Source organism: Ruditapes philippinarum, unplaced genomic scaffold, assembly GCF_026571515.1.
Source record: "Ruditapes philippinarum isolate M1 unplaced genomic scaffold, ASM2657151v2 ctg8601_1_1_1_1, whole genome shotgun sequence".
In the NCBI taxonomy this organism is placed as follows: Eukaryota; Metazoa; Mollusca; class Bivalvia; order Venerida; family Veneridae; genus Ruditapes; species Ruditapes philippinarum.
Window position 1 is genome coordinate 4,959 of NW_026863601.1, and position 16,606 is coordinate 21,564.

Here is a 16,606-nt window from a genome sequence, read left to right on the forward strand (position 1 = left end):
CCCCTATGTGTCATCTTGACCTTGGCCACAGAAACCTAATTTTACATGCCGCACTCCGCTTTAAAATGGTGAACATTTGTGCCAAGTTATAATGAAATCCCTCTATGCGTGTTGAAGTTTTACTCCGGACAAGTGTTTTTTAATAATCTCTAAGTGTGATCTTGTCATTTGACCTAGAGTCCCGGTTCATGTGCATAACACTGCTTTTCATAGTGGTAAACATTTCTATGAAGTTTCATTACAATCTCTCCATATGTGTAGGAGATATGCTAAAGACAAAATCTCTATATTTTATCAGGGGGGGAAACTATAATACAACCCATTTTTCTAACGGGCATATAAAACCCCTATAGGGTCAAGTTAAGCTTACTGTCATTGCATTCTTTCTCATCATCTTCAAATTCACAGTCTGGTACACCATCACACTTTCTTGTCATGTCTATACACATTCCATCACTACAGTGATACTCTGATTCAACACAACCTGAAACAATATATTTCATACATCATTATCATTTCAGAATTTAAACAGTATATTGCAAATATTTCAATGATATCAGTTTCGTAATACATATAAAGAATATTCTTTTATTCTAAACATCTATATACAAGACTTTCACTTCATGACTGACATTACAGGTTTATAGGATTGAAAGTGTGAAGTTGGTGTGTAGAGAGTAAGTTTCCAAAATAAGTGTTGAGTGTAAATATTGTGTGAGATAAGTGTTGAATGGGTAAGTGTTGAGAAAGTGTTAAGGGCATTTTCGGGAGTTTTCATATAGACATATTGGCAAAATTAAAACTGTTCAATAGAATTTCTTTAAACTTGGCATTTTGTTAGAATATGATAACAGAAACATTTTAAGCGAAAAAAAAATTGGGGTCACCCTTTTTGTTTTTGAGTTATCTGCCCTTGAATTGGACTTTTTTGTTAAATTCAAGGGCAGATAATTTACAATGAATGGAAACAATACATTTTTTTATTTTCATGAAGCTTACTTTCGTTTAAGTTGATATGCAAAATTTCAAGAACAAATTTAGAGTGAGTAGTTTTTATTCCCTTTTAACCTGTGCATTTTTTCTTAAAAAATGGCCTAATTTTTTAAGAATTTAAAGTACCTTTATTTTCATTGAAATTTTTATGCAGAAACGATGTAAGTAATTGCATGTTATTATGTATTGTACTCAACAATAAAAAGAAAAAACATTATCCAGAAGTAAAAACAAGTATGTATAAGTTATCTGCCCTTTAAATGACCTCAAATAAGTAGAAAAGTCTGATTCAGGGGCAGATAACTCAAAAATCAGAACGGTGACCCCATTTTTTTTTCGCTTAAAATGATTCTGTTATCATATTCTAACAACATGCAAAGTTTAAAGAAATTCTATTGAACAGTTTTAATTTTGCCTATATGTCTATATGAAAACTCCCGAAATCGTCTTTAGGAGAGTATTTTTGGATAGAATAAATGTTGTGAGAGTAAGTGTTGAGAGAGTAAACATTGAGACATTAGTTTGGATAGATAAATTTTGAGAGAATAAATGTTGAGAGGGTAGGTAGAGTAGGTGTTGAGGGAGTAAATAAGTGTTGAGGGGGTTAATAAGTGCAAGTGTTGAGGGGATAAATAAGTGTTGAGAGAGTAAATAAGTGTCGAGGGGGGTAAATAAGTGTTTAGAGAGTAAATAAGTGTAAGTGTTGAGGGGGGTAAATAAGTGTTGAGGGGGGTAAATAAGTGTAAGTGTTGAGGCGGATAAATAAGTGTTGAGGGAGTAAGTAAGTGTTGAGGGGGGTAAATAAGTGTTGAGAGAGTAAATAAGTGTTGAGAGAGTAAAAGTGTTGAGAGTGTAAGTGTTGAGAGATTAAGTGTTGAAAGAGAAAAAGTACACAGAAAATAAGAGAGTAAATGAGTGACAGCTGAGACGCTTAATATCGAGGGTGTAAGTGTTGAGAGAGTAAGTGTTGTGTGAGTAAGTGTTGAAAAAGTGTGGTGTTAGTAAATGTTGAGAGAGAAATAGTACAGAGAAAGTAAGTAGAGAGTAAGGAGTGACGACTGAAGGGCTTAATATTGAGGATGTAAGTGGTGAAAGTGTTGAAGGAGTTGTGTGAGTCAGTAGAAAAAGTGTGGTGAGAGTGAATATTGAGAAAGTAGGAGTTGAGAATTAAAGTATTGTGAGAATTAGTATTGAGAAAATAAATGTTAAGAGATAAGTGTGGAGAGAGTTAATTTAGAGAGATTAAGTATTGAAAATGTAATCATTATCCCTTGTCAATGGATTGGGAGGGGGATATTGTTGTCTGTCCATCCTTTGTACAAAATTTCATTTCCGCGCTAGTTCTGGTCGGACACTTGAACTCAGAGTTATGGCCCTTGATTAGTTATGCGGTATGCATATAGAGCAAAAATCGTTTCCGTGCTATTTCTCTGCAACTTTTGGCTGGAATTCAACGAAACGTTATGGATACCAACGCTGGAATTCAACGAAATTTTATGAGAACCAGCAATATCAAGAGGAGATGCACATATCATCACTTTGTTCTGGTCAGACCCTTTAAATTCAGAGTAATGGCCCTTGATTAGTTTTACAGTATGCATATAGAACAATAATCGTTTCCGCGCTACTTCTTTGCAACTACTGGCTGGAATTCAACGAAACGTTATGGGAACCAACAATACCAAGAGGAGATGGGCATATCATTGCCTTGTTTTAATCAGACCATTCAACACATAGTTATGGCCCTTGATTAGTTATACGGTATGCATATAGAGCAAAAATCGTTTCCACGCTACTTCTCTGCAACTACTGGCTGGAATTCAACGAAACTTTATGGGAACCAACAATACCAAGAGGAGATGGGCATATCATTGCCTTGTTCCAGTCAGACCAATCAACACAGATTTATGGCCTCTGATTAGTTATGCAGTATGCATATAGAGCAGTAATTGTGTCCACGCTATTTCTCTGCTACTACTGTCTGGGTTTCAACAAAACTTTATGGAAACCATCAATATCAAGAGGAGATGTGCATATTGTTGCCTTGATTGTTAGACACTTCATCACAGAGTTATGGCCCTTGATTAGTTATGCAGTATTTATATAGAGCAATAATCGTTCCTCGCATTTCGCTTGAATTCAATAAAACTTTATTGGAACAATCAATATCAAGGGGAGATGCGCATATCATTGCCTTGTTGCGGTCAGACCCTTCAAGACAGAGTAATAGCCCTTGATTAGTTGTGCAGTATGCATTTAGAGCAATATTGCTATTTCTTTTCAACTGCTGGATTGATGTCAACAAAAAGTTTATGGAAACCATCAATACGAAAAGGGAATTTGCATTTCATGATAGATTTATGTAAATAAAGCCTTATGTCTCCAGTTTGTTGTGTAAGTAATTACCAGTACTCAGCGGGGGATATAAATTTAACAAATTTGCTTGTTGTGAGAGTGAGTTGGGAGATAGAAGTGTGTAAGATTATGAGTGGAGAAAGAAAGAGAAATTGTGTGATAGTCAGTTTGGAAAGAGAATAAGCATGAGACAGTCTTGAGAGACAGTATGTTAACATACCACATAGTCAGTGTGGAAAGAGAATAAGCACGAGCCAGTCTTGAGAGACAGTATGTTAACTTACCACATAGTCAGTGTGGGAAGAGAATAAGCATGGGACAGTCTTAAGAGATAGTATGTTAACTTACCACATAGTCAGTGTGGGAAGAGAATAAGCATGAGACAGTCTTAAGAGACAGAATGTTAACTTACCACATAGTCAGTGTGGGAAGAGAATAAGCATGAGACAGTCTTGAGAGACAGTATGTTAACATACCACATAGTCAGTGTGGGAAGAGAATAAGCATGAGACAGTCTTGAGAGACAGTATGTTAACTTACCACATAGTCAGTGTGGGAAGAGAATAAGCATGAGACAGTCTTAAGAGACAGTATGTTAACTTACCACATAGTCAGTGTGGGAAGAGAATAAGCATGAGACAGTCTTGAGAGACAGTATGTTAACTTACCACATTTTCAGTGTGGGAAGAGAATAAGCATGAGACAATCTTTAGAGACAATATGTTAACTTACCACATAGTCAGTGTGGGAAGAGAATAAGCATGAGATAGTCTTGAGAGACAGTATGTTAACTTACCACATAGTCAGTGTGGGTAGAGAATAAGCATGAGACAGTCTTAAGAGACAATATGTTAACTTACCACATAGTCAGTGTGGGAAGAGAATAAGCACGAGCCAGTCTTAAGAGACAATATGTTAACTTACCACATAGTCAGTGTGGGAAGAGAATAAGCATGAGACAGTCTTGAGAGACAGTTTGTTAACTTACCACATAGTCAGTGTGGGAAGAGAATAAGCATGGGACAGTCTTAAGAGACAGTATGTTAACTTACCACATAGTCAGTGTGGGAAGAGAATAAGCATGAGACAGTCTTGAGAGACAATATGTTAACTTACCACATAGTCAGTGTGGGAAGAGAATAAGCATGGGACAGTCTTAAGAGACAATATGTTAACTTACCACATAGTCAGTGTGTGAAGAGAATAAGCACGAGACAGTCTTAAGAGACAATATGTTAACTTACCACATAGTCAGTGTAGGAAGAGAATAAGCATGAGACAATCTTGAGAGACAATATGTTAACTTACCACATTTTCAGTGTGGGAAGAGAATAAGCATGAACAGTCTTAAGAGACAGTATGTTAACTTACCACATTCATCAGAACCGTCAACACAATCAGCAGTACCATCACATCTCCATGTCAACGGAACACAAGCATCCTTGCTGTCACAGCGGAACTCACTAGTCTCATTACATACAGTAACTATAAAATCATATAGTAATATCAGTATTATCTATTGTAGATGTATTTCCTTCAAAAACTCTAGCTATAATCAACTATTTTGTGCACCATACATATATGTTTGTATTGTCATTAAATCGAATGAAGATACACCAAATCCACCCAACACCAAACCAAACAAAACTAAGATAAATAAATAAATAAAATAAAAAAAAAATAAACTACATGTAAATGACGACAGGACTGGACTAATTCTGACCCCCCAGGGGAATGATTTATATTACTATTGTAGAGGACCATAATGTGATGCTACATGCTCTGGGATCTGAAGGAGGCAGAGATTTTGGAGACATGTTTTCTATATAAATCTGTGTAAACTAAGTGACACTTTTGACAGTAGGGATATGATTTATGTATATTTTATAGAAATCCAGTGGGGAATATTATGTGTAACGTATTTAAACTTGGGGCAGTGTAGTTCACACATGAAGACTTAAATGTGCTTTCTATTATAAAATTATATCAACTAAGAGACACCCGGGCCATTATGAACATCATTTTTAAGTCTATTCTTAGCAATTGTGACTTGCAATAAAAACATTAAACAAAATTCATCAAAAATGATTAAATAGCAATAAATAACACTAAACTTGTTCTGCTTCACCTATTTAGGCAATTAACATCTATATAAGAAGAGCCCGGTTTGAGCCCGGTGATGCCTCTTGTAGTTTCAGAGTTATGTCCCTATGAAAAAGTTCAAAGTGCAATAATTCCAAAATTAGGCAAGGCAGAGTTACTGTTCTTTGCACTGCACTTTTAATCAATATGATCTATCAACCTACAAAGTTTCTTGTTGATATCTCTTATGGTTTCCGAGTTATGTCCCGGACAACTTCAAAAAGTAAAAATAAAGAAAGGGCAATAACTCCAGAATTAGGCAAGGCAGAGTTATGATTCTTGTGCACTGCACATCTACCCATTGAGATATATCTACCTACAAAGTTTCATGTTGATATCTCTTATAGTTTTACAGCTATGTCCTGGACAAGATTTTCCTAAAAGGGGAGATAATTCAAAAATGAGGCTTAACAGAGTTATGGTTCTTTTGCACTGCACCTCTACTCAATGAGATCTATCTACCTTCATTGTTTCATCTTGATATCTCTTATAGTTTTAGAGTTATGTCCCGGACAAGTTTTTCTATAAGGGGAGATAATTCAAAAACCGGGCAAAATAGAGTTATGGTTCTTTGACACTGCACTCTCCCTCAATGCCCTCTACCACTGTATGAAGTTAAAACAAATTATCTCCAAGGGTTTTCAAGTCATGCTCCGGACAAGACAACGGAAGGACAGACGGACAAGGCGCCAACTATATGTTCCCCTGAAATTTTTCGGGGAGCATAAAAACATATCCAGATCATTTTTAATACATGTAGATAATTATTTGACAAAACTGGTACTGATGCTGTCATACCAGTAATTTTACATAAGAATATCTATATACTTACTCTTTCCCCCACAGCCCTCTTCATCATCACCATTGGAACAATCTGTGATACCATCACACGCTGCAGATGGCTCAATACACTGCCCATCATCACAAATAAATGAATCCGTGAAACATGCTGAAAATGAGAATAAAACATGCTTATCACACAATCATATACAGATAGATAGCTGAAGGATGGATTAAAATATTACTGTCATAATAACAGGACCTGCTGTTAAATTACATAAATTATAAAATTGCTGAGTATAACCACTCTACTATCAATAATACCTGGTTGTAGTATAGGACTTATAAAGAGAGCAACTGTCATAAGTCATAATAACAATCAATGTTTTTCCAATTATAGAAGAGAACAGACAACTGTCATAATGTCACCAATGTACTGCCAATAATACAAGAGAACAGACAACTGTCATAATGTCACCAATGTGCTGCCAATAATACAAGAGAACAGACAACTGTCATAATGTCACCAATGTGCTGCCAATAATACAAGAGAACAGACAACTGTCATAATGTCACCAATGTGCTGCCAATAATACAAGAGAACAGACAACTGTCATAATGTCACCAATGTGCTGCCAATAATACAAGAGAACAGACAACTGTCATAATGTCACCAATGTGCTGCCAATAATACAAGAGAACAGACAACTGTCATAATGTCACCAATGTTCTGCCAATAATACAAGAGAACAGACAACTGTCATAATGTCACCAATGTTCTGCCAATAATACAAGAGAACAGACAACAGTTAAAATGTCACCAATGATCTGCCAATAATACAAGAGAACAGACAACAGTCATAATGTCACCAAAGTGCTGCCAATAATACAAGAGAACAGACATCTGTCATAATGTCACCAATGTGCTGCCAATAATACAAGAGAACAGACATCTGTCATAATATCACCAATGTGCGACCAATAATACAAGAGAACAGGCAACTGTCATAATGTCACCAATGTTCTGCCAATAATACAAGTGAAAGAACTGTCATAATGTCACCAATGTTCTGCCAAAAATACAAGAGAACAGACAACTGTCATAATTTCACTAATGCTCTGCTAATAATACAAGAGAAAAGACAACTGTCATAATTTCACTAATGTGCTGCAAATAATATTAGAGAACAGACAACTGTCATAATTTCACTAATGTTCTGCCAATAATATAAGAGATTAGACAACAGTCATAATGTCACCAATGATCTGCCAATAATACAGGAGAACAGACAACTGTCATCATGACACTAATGTGCTGCCAATAATACAAGAGAACATACAACTGTCATAATGTCACCAATGTTCTGCCAATAATACAAGAGAACAGACATCTGTAATAATTTCACCAATGTGCTGCCAATTATATAAGAGAACAGACAACAGTCATAATGTCACCAATGTTCTGCCAATAAAATAAGAGAATAGACAACAGTCATAATTTCACCAATATGCTGCCAATAATACAAGAATACAGACAACTGTCAAAATGTCACCAATGTGCTGCCAATAATACAAGAAAACTGACAACTGTCATAATGTCACCAATGTGCTGCCAATAATACAAGAATACAGACAACTGTTATAATGTCACCACTGTGCTGCCAATAATACAAACAACTGTCATAATGTCACCACTGTGCTGCCAATAATACAAGAGAACAGACAACTGTCATTATGTCACCACTGTGCTGCCAATAATACAAAAAACTGTCATAATGTCACCACTGTGCTGCCAATAATACAAGAGAACAGACAACTGTCATAATGTCACCAATGTGCTGCCAATAATACAAGAGAACAGACAACTGTCATAATGTCACCAATGTGCTGCCAATAAAACAAGAATACAGATAGCTGTCATTATGTCACCACTGTGCTGCCAATAATACAAGAGAACATACAACTGTCAAAATGTCACCAATGTGCTGCCAATAAAACAAGAGAACAGACAACTGTCATAATGTCACCAATGTGCTGCCAATTATATAAGAGAACAGACAACAGTCATAATGTCACCAATGTTCTGCCAATAATATAAGAGAATAGACAATAGTCATAATGTCACCAATATGCTGCCAATAATACAAGAGAACAGACAACTGTCATAATTCCACCAATGTGCTGTCAATAATACAAGAGAACAGGCAACTGTCATAATGTCACCAATGTGCTGCCAATTATACAAGAATACAGACAACTGTTATAATGTCACCACTGTGCTGCCAATAATACAAGGGAACAGACAACTGTCATAATGTCACCACTGTGCTGCCAATAATACAAGAGAACAGACAACTGTCAAAATGTCACCAAAGTGCTGCCAATAATACAAGAGAACAGACAACTGTCATAATTTCATCAATGTGAAGCCAATTATATAAAATAACAGACAACTGTCATAATGTCACCAATGTGCTGTCAATAATAAAAAAACAACAGACAACTTCCATAATTCACAAATGTGCTGCCAATAACACAAGAGAACAGACAACTGTCATAATTTCACCAATGTGCTGTCAATAATACAAGAATACAGACAACTGTTATAATGTCACCACTGTGCTGCCAATAATACAAGAGAACAGACAACTGTCATAATTTCATCAATGTGCTGTCAATAACACAAGAGAACAGACAACTGTCATAACGTCACCAATGTGATGCCAATAACACAAGAGAACAGACAACTGTCATAAATTCACCAATGTGCTGTCAATAATACAAGAATACAGACAACTGTTATAATGTCACCACTGTGCTGCCAATAATACAAGAGAACAGACAACTGTCATAATGTCACCACTGTGCAGCCAATTATACAAGAGAACATACACCTATCAAAATGTCACCAATGTGCTGCCAGTAATACAAGAGAACAGACAACGGTCATAATTTCATCAATGTGAAGCCAACAATTATATAAAATAACAGACAACTGTCATAATGTCACCAATGTGCTGTCAATAATACAAAAAAAAACAGACAACTTCCATTATTCACAAATGTGCTGCCAATAACACAAGAGAACAGACAACTGTCATAATTTCACCAATGTTCTGCCAATAATACAAGTGAACAGACAACTGTCAAAATGTCACCAATGTTCTGCCAATAATACAAGAAAACAGACAACTGTCATAATTTCATCAATGTGCTGCCAATTATATAAAATAACAGACAACTGTCATAATGTCACCAATGTGCTGTTAATAATACAAAAAAAACAACAGACAACTTCCATTATTTACAAATGTGCTGCCAATTGTACAAGAGAACAGACAACTTCCATTATTTACAAATGTGCAGCCAATAATACAAGAGAACAGACAACTACCATTATTATAACTGTAGTGAATATAATGTATAGACTTATTGCATTATAACTGTACTGAATATATTGTATAGACTTACTGCATTATAACTGTAGTGAATATATTGTATAAACTTATTGCATTATAACTGTAGTAAATATATTGTATAGACTAACTGCATTATAAATGTAGTGAATATATTGTATAGACTTACTGCATTATTACTGTAATGAATATATTGTATAAACTTACTGCATTATAACAGTAGAAAATATATTGTATAGACTTACTGCATTATAACTGTAGTGAATATATTTATAGACTTACTGCATTATAACTGTAGTGAAAATATTGTATAGACTTACTGCTTTATAACTGTAGTGAATATATTGTATAGACTTACTGCATTATAACTGTAGTGAATATATTGTATAGACTTACTGCATTATAACTGTAGTAAATATATTGTACAGACTTACTGAATTATAACTGTAGTGAATATATTGTATAGCTTTACTGCAAGATAACTGTAGTGAATATATTGTATAGACTTACTGCATTATAACTGTAGTAAATATATTGTATAGACTTACTGCATTATAACTGTAGTGAATATATTGTATAGACTTACTGCATTATAACTGTAGTGAATATATTGTATAGACTTACTGCATTATTACTGTAATGAATATATTGTATAAACTTACTGCATTATAACAGTAGAAAATATATTGTATAAACTTACTGCATTATAACAGTAGAAAATATATTGTATAGACTAACTGCATTATAACTGTAGTGAATATATTGTATAGACTTACTGCATTATAACTGTAGTGAATATATTGTATAGACTTACTGCATTATAACTGTAGTAAATATATTGTATAGACTTACTGCATTATAACTGTAGTGAATATATTGTATAGACTTACTGCATTATAACTGTAGTGAATATATTGTATAGACTTACTGCATTATAACTGTAGTGAATATATTGTATAGACTTACTGCATTATAACTGTAGTGAATATATTGTATAGACTTACTGCATTATAACTGTAGTAAATATATTGTATAGACTTACTGCATTATAACTGTAGTGAATATATTGTATAGACTTACTGCATTATAACTGTAGTGAATATATTGTATAGACTTACTGCATTATAACTGTAGTGAATATATTGTATAGACTTACTGCATTATAACTGTAGTGAATATATTGTATAGACTTACTGCATTATAACTGTAGTGAATATATTGTATAGACTTACTGCATTATAACTGTAGTGAATATATTGTATAGACTTACTGCATTATAACTGTAGTGAATATATTGTATAGACTTACTGCATTATAACTGTAGTGAATATATTGTATATACTTACTGCATTATAACTGTAGTGAATATATTGTATAGACTTACTGCATTATAACTGTAGTGAATATATTGTATAGACTTACTGCATTATAACTGTAGTGAATATATTTATAGACTTACTGCATTATAACTGTAGTAAATATATTGTATAGACTTACTGCATTATAACTGTAGTGAATATATTGTATAGACTTACTGTATTATAACTGTAGTGAAGATATTGTATAGACTTACTGCATTATAACTGTTGTGAATATATTGTATATACTTACTGCATTATAACTGTTGTGAATATATTGTATAGACTTACTGCATTATAACTGTGTGAATATATTGTATAGACTTACTGCATTATAACTGTAGTGAATATATTGTATAGACTTACTGCATTATAACTGTAGTGAATATATTGTATAGACTTACTGCATTATAACTGTAGTGAATATATTGTATAGACTTACTGCATTATAACTGTAGTGAATATTTTGTATAGACTTACTGCATTATAACTGTGTGAATATATTGTATATACTTACTGCATTATAACTGTAGTGAATATATTGTATAGACTTACTGCATTATAACTGTTGTGAATATATTGTATATACTTACTGCATTATAACTGTTGTGAATATATTGTATAGACTTACTGCATTATAACTGTAGTGAATATTTGTATAGACTTACTGCATTATAACTGTTGTGAATATATTGTATATACTTACTGCATTATAACTGTAGTGAATATATTGTATAGACTTACTGCATTATAACTGTTTGTGAATATATTGTATATACTTACTGCATTATAACTGTTGTGAATATATTGTATAGACTTACTGCATTATAACTGTAGTGAATATATTGTATAGACTTACTGCATTATAACTGTTGTGAATATATTGTATATACTTACTGCATTATAACTGTGTGAATATATTGTATAGACTTACTGCATTATAACTGTAGTGAATATATTGTATAGACTTACTGCATTATAACTGTAGTGAATATTTGTATAGACTTACTGCATTATAACTTTAGTGAATATATTGTATTGACTAACTGCATTATAACTGTAGTGAATATATTGTATAGACTTACTGCATTATAACTGTCGTGAATATATTGTATAGACTTACTGCATTATAACTGTATGTGAATATATTGTATAGACTTACTGCATTATAACTGTAGTAAATATATTGTATAGACTTACTGCATTATAACTGTAGTAAATATATTGTATATACTTACTGCATTATAACTGTCGTGAATATATTGTATAGACTTACTGCATTATAACTGTAGTGTATATATTGTATAGACTTACTGCATTATAACTGTCGTGTATATATTGTATAGACTTACTGCATTATAACTGTAGTGAATATATTGTATAGACTTACTGCAAGATAACTGTAGTGTATATATTGTATAGACTTACTGCATTATAACTGTAGTGAATATATTGTATAGACTTACTGCATTATAACTGTAGTGAATATATTGTATAGACTTACTGCATTATAACTGTAGTGAATATATTGTATAGACTTACTGCATTATAACTGTAGTGAATATATTGTATATACTTACTGCATTATAACTGTAGTGAATATATTGTATAGACTTACTGCATTATAACTGTAGTAAATATATTGTATAGACTTACTGCATTATAACTGTAGTGAATATATTGTATAGACTTACTGCATTATAACTGTAGTGAATATATTGTATAGACTTACTGCATTATAACTGTAGTGAATATATTGTATAGACTTACTGCATTATAACTGTCGTGAATATATTGTATAGACTTACTGCAGTCTGCTTCATCTTCACCTGATGTACAGTCCTCAATATGATCACATCTATATGTATCATTTACACAGGAACCATCATCACATTGGAGCTGGTATGGCATACACGCTGTAACAAGATATACTTGTAAATTGAGTAGTAACAATATATAAAATATTGAATCTTTAGTAATCTGTAACCTACTTAATCTCTAATATGGACTCTTAAACATCTTGCTTCTTTTTCAGAACCTGTCAATTATTAATTCTTTTTCGTGAAAGAATTTCGTTCGGTTAAATGAGATGTGTTGCGCATGCGCGGAACCAGTGTTGCAAAATGGCGGAGTGTTTCAACGTTGTTGAAAATTCGAACACTTTATTTTGATCGTAGATCAAAGTTTATCTGTGTATATTAAATTTAATTTGCGTGTATTAGCAAGATAAATATTATATTTTATTTTTTGGTGCGTATTTATATAGCATTGTTGTTTATTCGTGGAATAAACGTGTAATAAAATCGAATCGGGCACGTGGTGTCCGGACCGGAGTCAGTTAAAAAATATTTGTAGCTAACTATCGTCGATAGTTTTGTGAACTTTAATTAAAATGTCAACAAAAACCACCGAACGTTGTTCGGGCGATGATAAAAAGGACAATGAATCCGTTGATTTAACGGTTAAAGACAGAAAAGGTAAACAACCGGTTCTTGGAAAACAAATTACAAAAAAGAGTTCAAAAGAAAAAAGCACGTGTTCTTCAAAAGAAAGTGCATTGACTGAATCGGAAAATGTTTTATTGAACGCTATATCTGCTTTACAAAGGCTCAATAAATAAACAATCAGAAAGAATGGGTGCTCAAGAAAAGCAAATTAATGAGCAGAGTAAGCAATTAAAAGAATTTGCCTCCAGGATGTCGTATTTAGAGTATGATGGTGAGGAAGGTTATTATGATGAATGTGAAAATAGTAACTATGATGCTTTATGTGGACAAGAGGATCAATCATATCCTGATGTAAATGATATGTGTGAAGATGTAAATGATGAGCCTGGTAGGAATGAAGCTTGTAAAAGAAAGGCAGAAAATGATGATAACATTAACAATAATAGATTTAATGAAATGTCTAAACGATTCAAAGCAGCAGAAATTTGTGACCAGAACATTGATTCTGTATTAGCAAGTAATGTTAATGAACTTTTTCGAAATGGCATTGACGAAACCAAATATAATGAGATCGTTAAGGATGAAATAACGCCAAGACCAGGAAATTGTGAGAGTCTTGTAGTGGTTCAAACAAATCCATTAATATGGGACTCATTAAGTCCCGTTGCGAGATCTAATGATAAGAAAATGCAGAACATTGAGGCATCTGTAGTTAAATCGGCCACTAAACTGACAAAAGTTGTAAATAAAATGGCAAAATTAGAGACAAAGGTTGAGAGTGATGTGTTCAGTGGGTTGATCGATGAGTGTAATGATGTTTTAGCTTTGCTTGGGCAAGCAAACAAGCAAATTAACTTCACTCGAAAAAAGATTTCCTAAGGCCGGAACTAAATAAAGAATATAGTCATTTATGTAATCATAATAGACCCTTTACAAAGTATTTGTTCGGGGATGATGTTTCTAGATCAGCGAAAGAAATTGAAGATTGTTCGAAAATAAGCAATCGCATGTTCCAGAACAGATATCAGAGAGGAACATTTATAGGCCGAAGGCGACCAAATAGATTTAACAGAGGTCGTAGTGGTTTTGGTAGAGGAATGATGAGAGGTCGTGGTCAAGTTCAGTCATATGGTGAACCAGTATCTGCCTCAAAAAACTTCCTAAGGCGGGGTCTCGCCCTTACAGACAGTAAACGAGGTAGGTACAACTTTTATTGCAGGAAGATTAGCAAATTTTATTGATGAATGGCGAAAATTGACTAGTGATAGCTATATTTTAGATATTGTTGAACATTGTCACATAAATCTTGAAGAAGATGAGCTTAAAAATTTAAATAATGCATGCATTCAATACAATTTTAATAAAAAAGAAAAAATGGTTATTCAAAATGAAATTCAAAAATTGCTTAAATTACAAGTTATTGTTGAAGTAGAAGAATGTCAAAATCAAATTTTATCACCTATATTTTTAAGACCAAAAAAGAAATGGTGAATACAGAATGGTATTGAACTTAAAACGTTTGAATAATTTTATCCCATACAAACATTTCAAGATGGAAACTTTTGAAAATTCTCTAACACTAATTTCTAAAGATACATATATGGCTTCAGTTGATTTGCGCCATGCATATTATTCCATTAAGATAGCTGAAAGAACAGCAAAAAATATTTTAGATTTACATGGGAAAATAAGATTTTTCAGTTCACATGTTTGGCAAATGGAGTGAGTGAAGGTCCAAGATTATTTTACTAAGTTGCTAAAGCCTGTTTATGCAAAGTTACGAAGTATGGGATATGTTAATTGTGGGTTTATAGATGATAGTCTTCTTTGTGGTGATTCAAAACATGAATGTACACAAAATGTTCTAGCCACAACTAATCTTATGAAAAACATAGGCTTCATGATCAATGAAGAAAAATCAGTATTTATTCCAACAAAGAAAATTCAGTATTTAGGGAACATAATTGATTCGGAAAAAATGATTGTACATTTACCATTGGAAAGACAAGAGTCTATTATTTCAAGCTGCAAAAGTCTTTTAAAAAAGCAAACAGCAACTGTTAGAGAAGTGGCAAAAATTATAGGTTTAATTGTGGCTAGTTTTTCAGCTGTTGAATATGGAAAATTACATTATAGACAATTAGAAATGAACAAAATTTATGCTCTTCAAAAAAGTAAGGGTAATTATGACAGTTTTATGGTAATAACAAATGACATGAAAAAAGAAATGCAATGGTGGATAAAAAATCTTACATTTCAAGTGAGACATATTTTTAAAAAACCTATTGAGGCTGAAATGTACACGGATGCCTCGAGACTCGGATGGGGAGCAAAATTAGAAGAATGTAAAAATAGGGGGTCGTTGGAATAATACAGAAACAAATTATCATATAAATGCATTGGAATTATTAGCTATATACCATGCTCTAAAGGCTTTTTAGAGAAAAATTGCATGATAAACATGTTAAAATATTTTCTGATAATACTACTGCAGTAAATTATATAAATAACATGGGTGGTATTAAATCCCAAATTTGTAATAGCATAAGTGTTGATATATGGACTTGGTGTATACATAATAATATATGGTTAACATGTACATACATAGCAGGTTCTGATAATGTGGAAGCTGATTCAGCTTCAAGATGCTTTAAGGATCATCTTGAATGGAAATTAGATAAAAACATATTTCAAAATATTTGTATTAAATGGGGGAACCTGATATTGATATGTTTGCTTCACGTTTGAATGCACAATTACCAGTTTATTGTTCTTGGAAACCTGATCCAGATAGCACTTTTATAAATGCATTTACTTTAAATTGGAACACATTTAATAATATATATTTTTTCCCACCTTTTAGTTTGATGGGACGGTGCTTGCAGAAAATAAGGCAGGAAAAGGCCAAGGCATTGTTATTGCTCCACTATGGCCCACACAGCCATGGTTCACACGTCTATTGGAATTAATTGTCGATTACCCAGTGATAATTTGCAAAAGGAAAGCACTGCTGACTCTTCCTCATACAAACAAAGAACATCCACTTACGAAAAAACTTCAACTGATTGCATGCAAAGTGTCAGGCAACAGTTTCGAGAACGAGGACTTTCAGAAA

The 16,606-nt window shown here is 33.1% G+C and overlaps 1 protein-coding gene across 1 annotated transcript in view; it reads right to left on the reverse strand.

Annotated features, from left to right (window-relative positions):
- Positions 1–330: 330 nt before the first annotated feature.
- The window catches only part of LOC132722642 (very low-density lipoprotein receptor-like), a 34,893-nt gene continuing 18,617 nt past the window's right edge, over positions 331–16,606 (reverse strand). Inside the window, exons 7-10 of the mRNA XM_060707163.1 lie at positions 12,853–12,960; positions 6,323–6,439; positions 4,720–4,833; positions 331–484 (exon numbers count right to left, since the gene is read on the reverse strand). Coding sequence (XP_060563146.1) covers positions 348–484; positions 4,720–4,833; positions 6,323–6,439; positions 12,853–12,960 — 476 coding nt within the window. The 3' untranslated portion in view covers positions 331–347. The remainder of the gene's footprint in view (positions 485–4,719; positions 4,834–6,322; positions 6,440–12,852; positions 12,961–16,606) is intronic.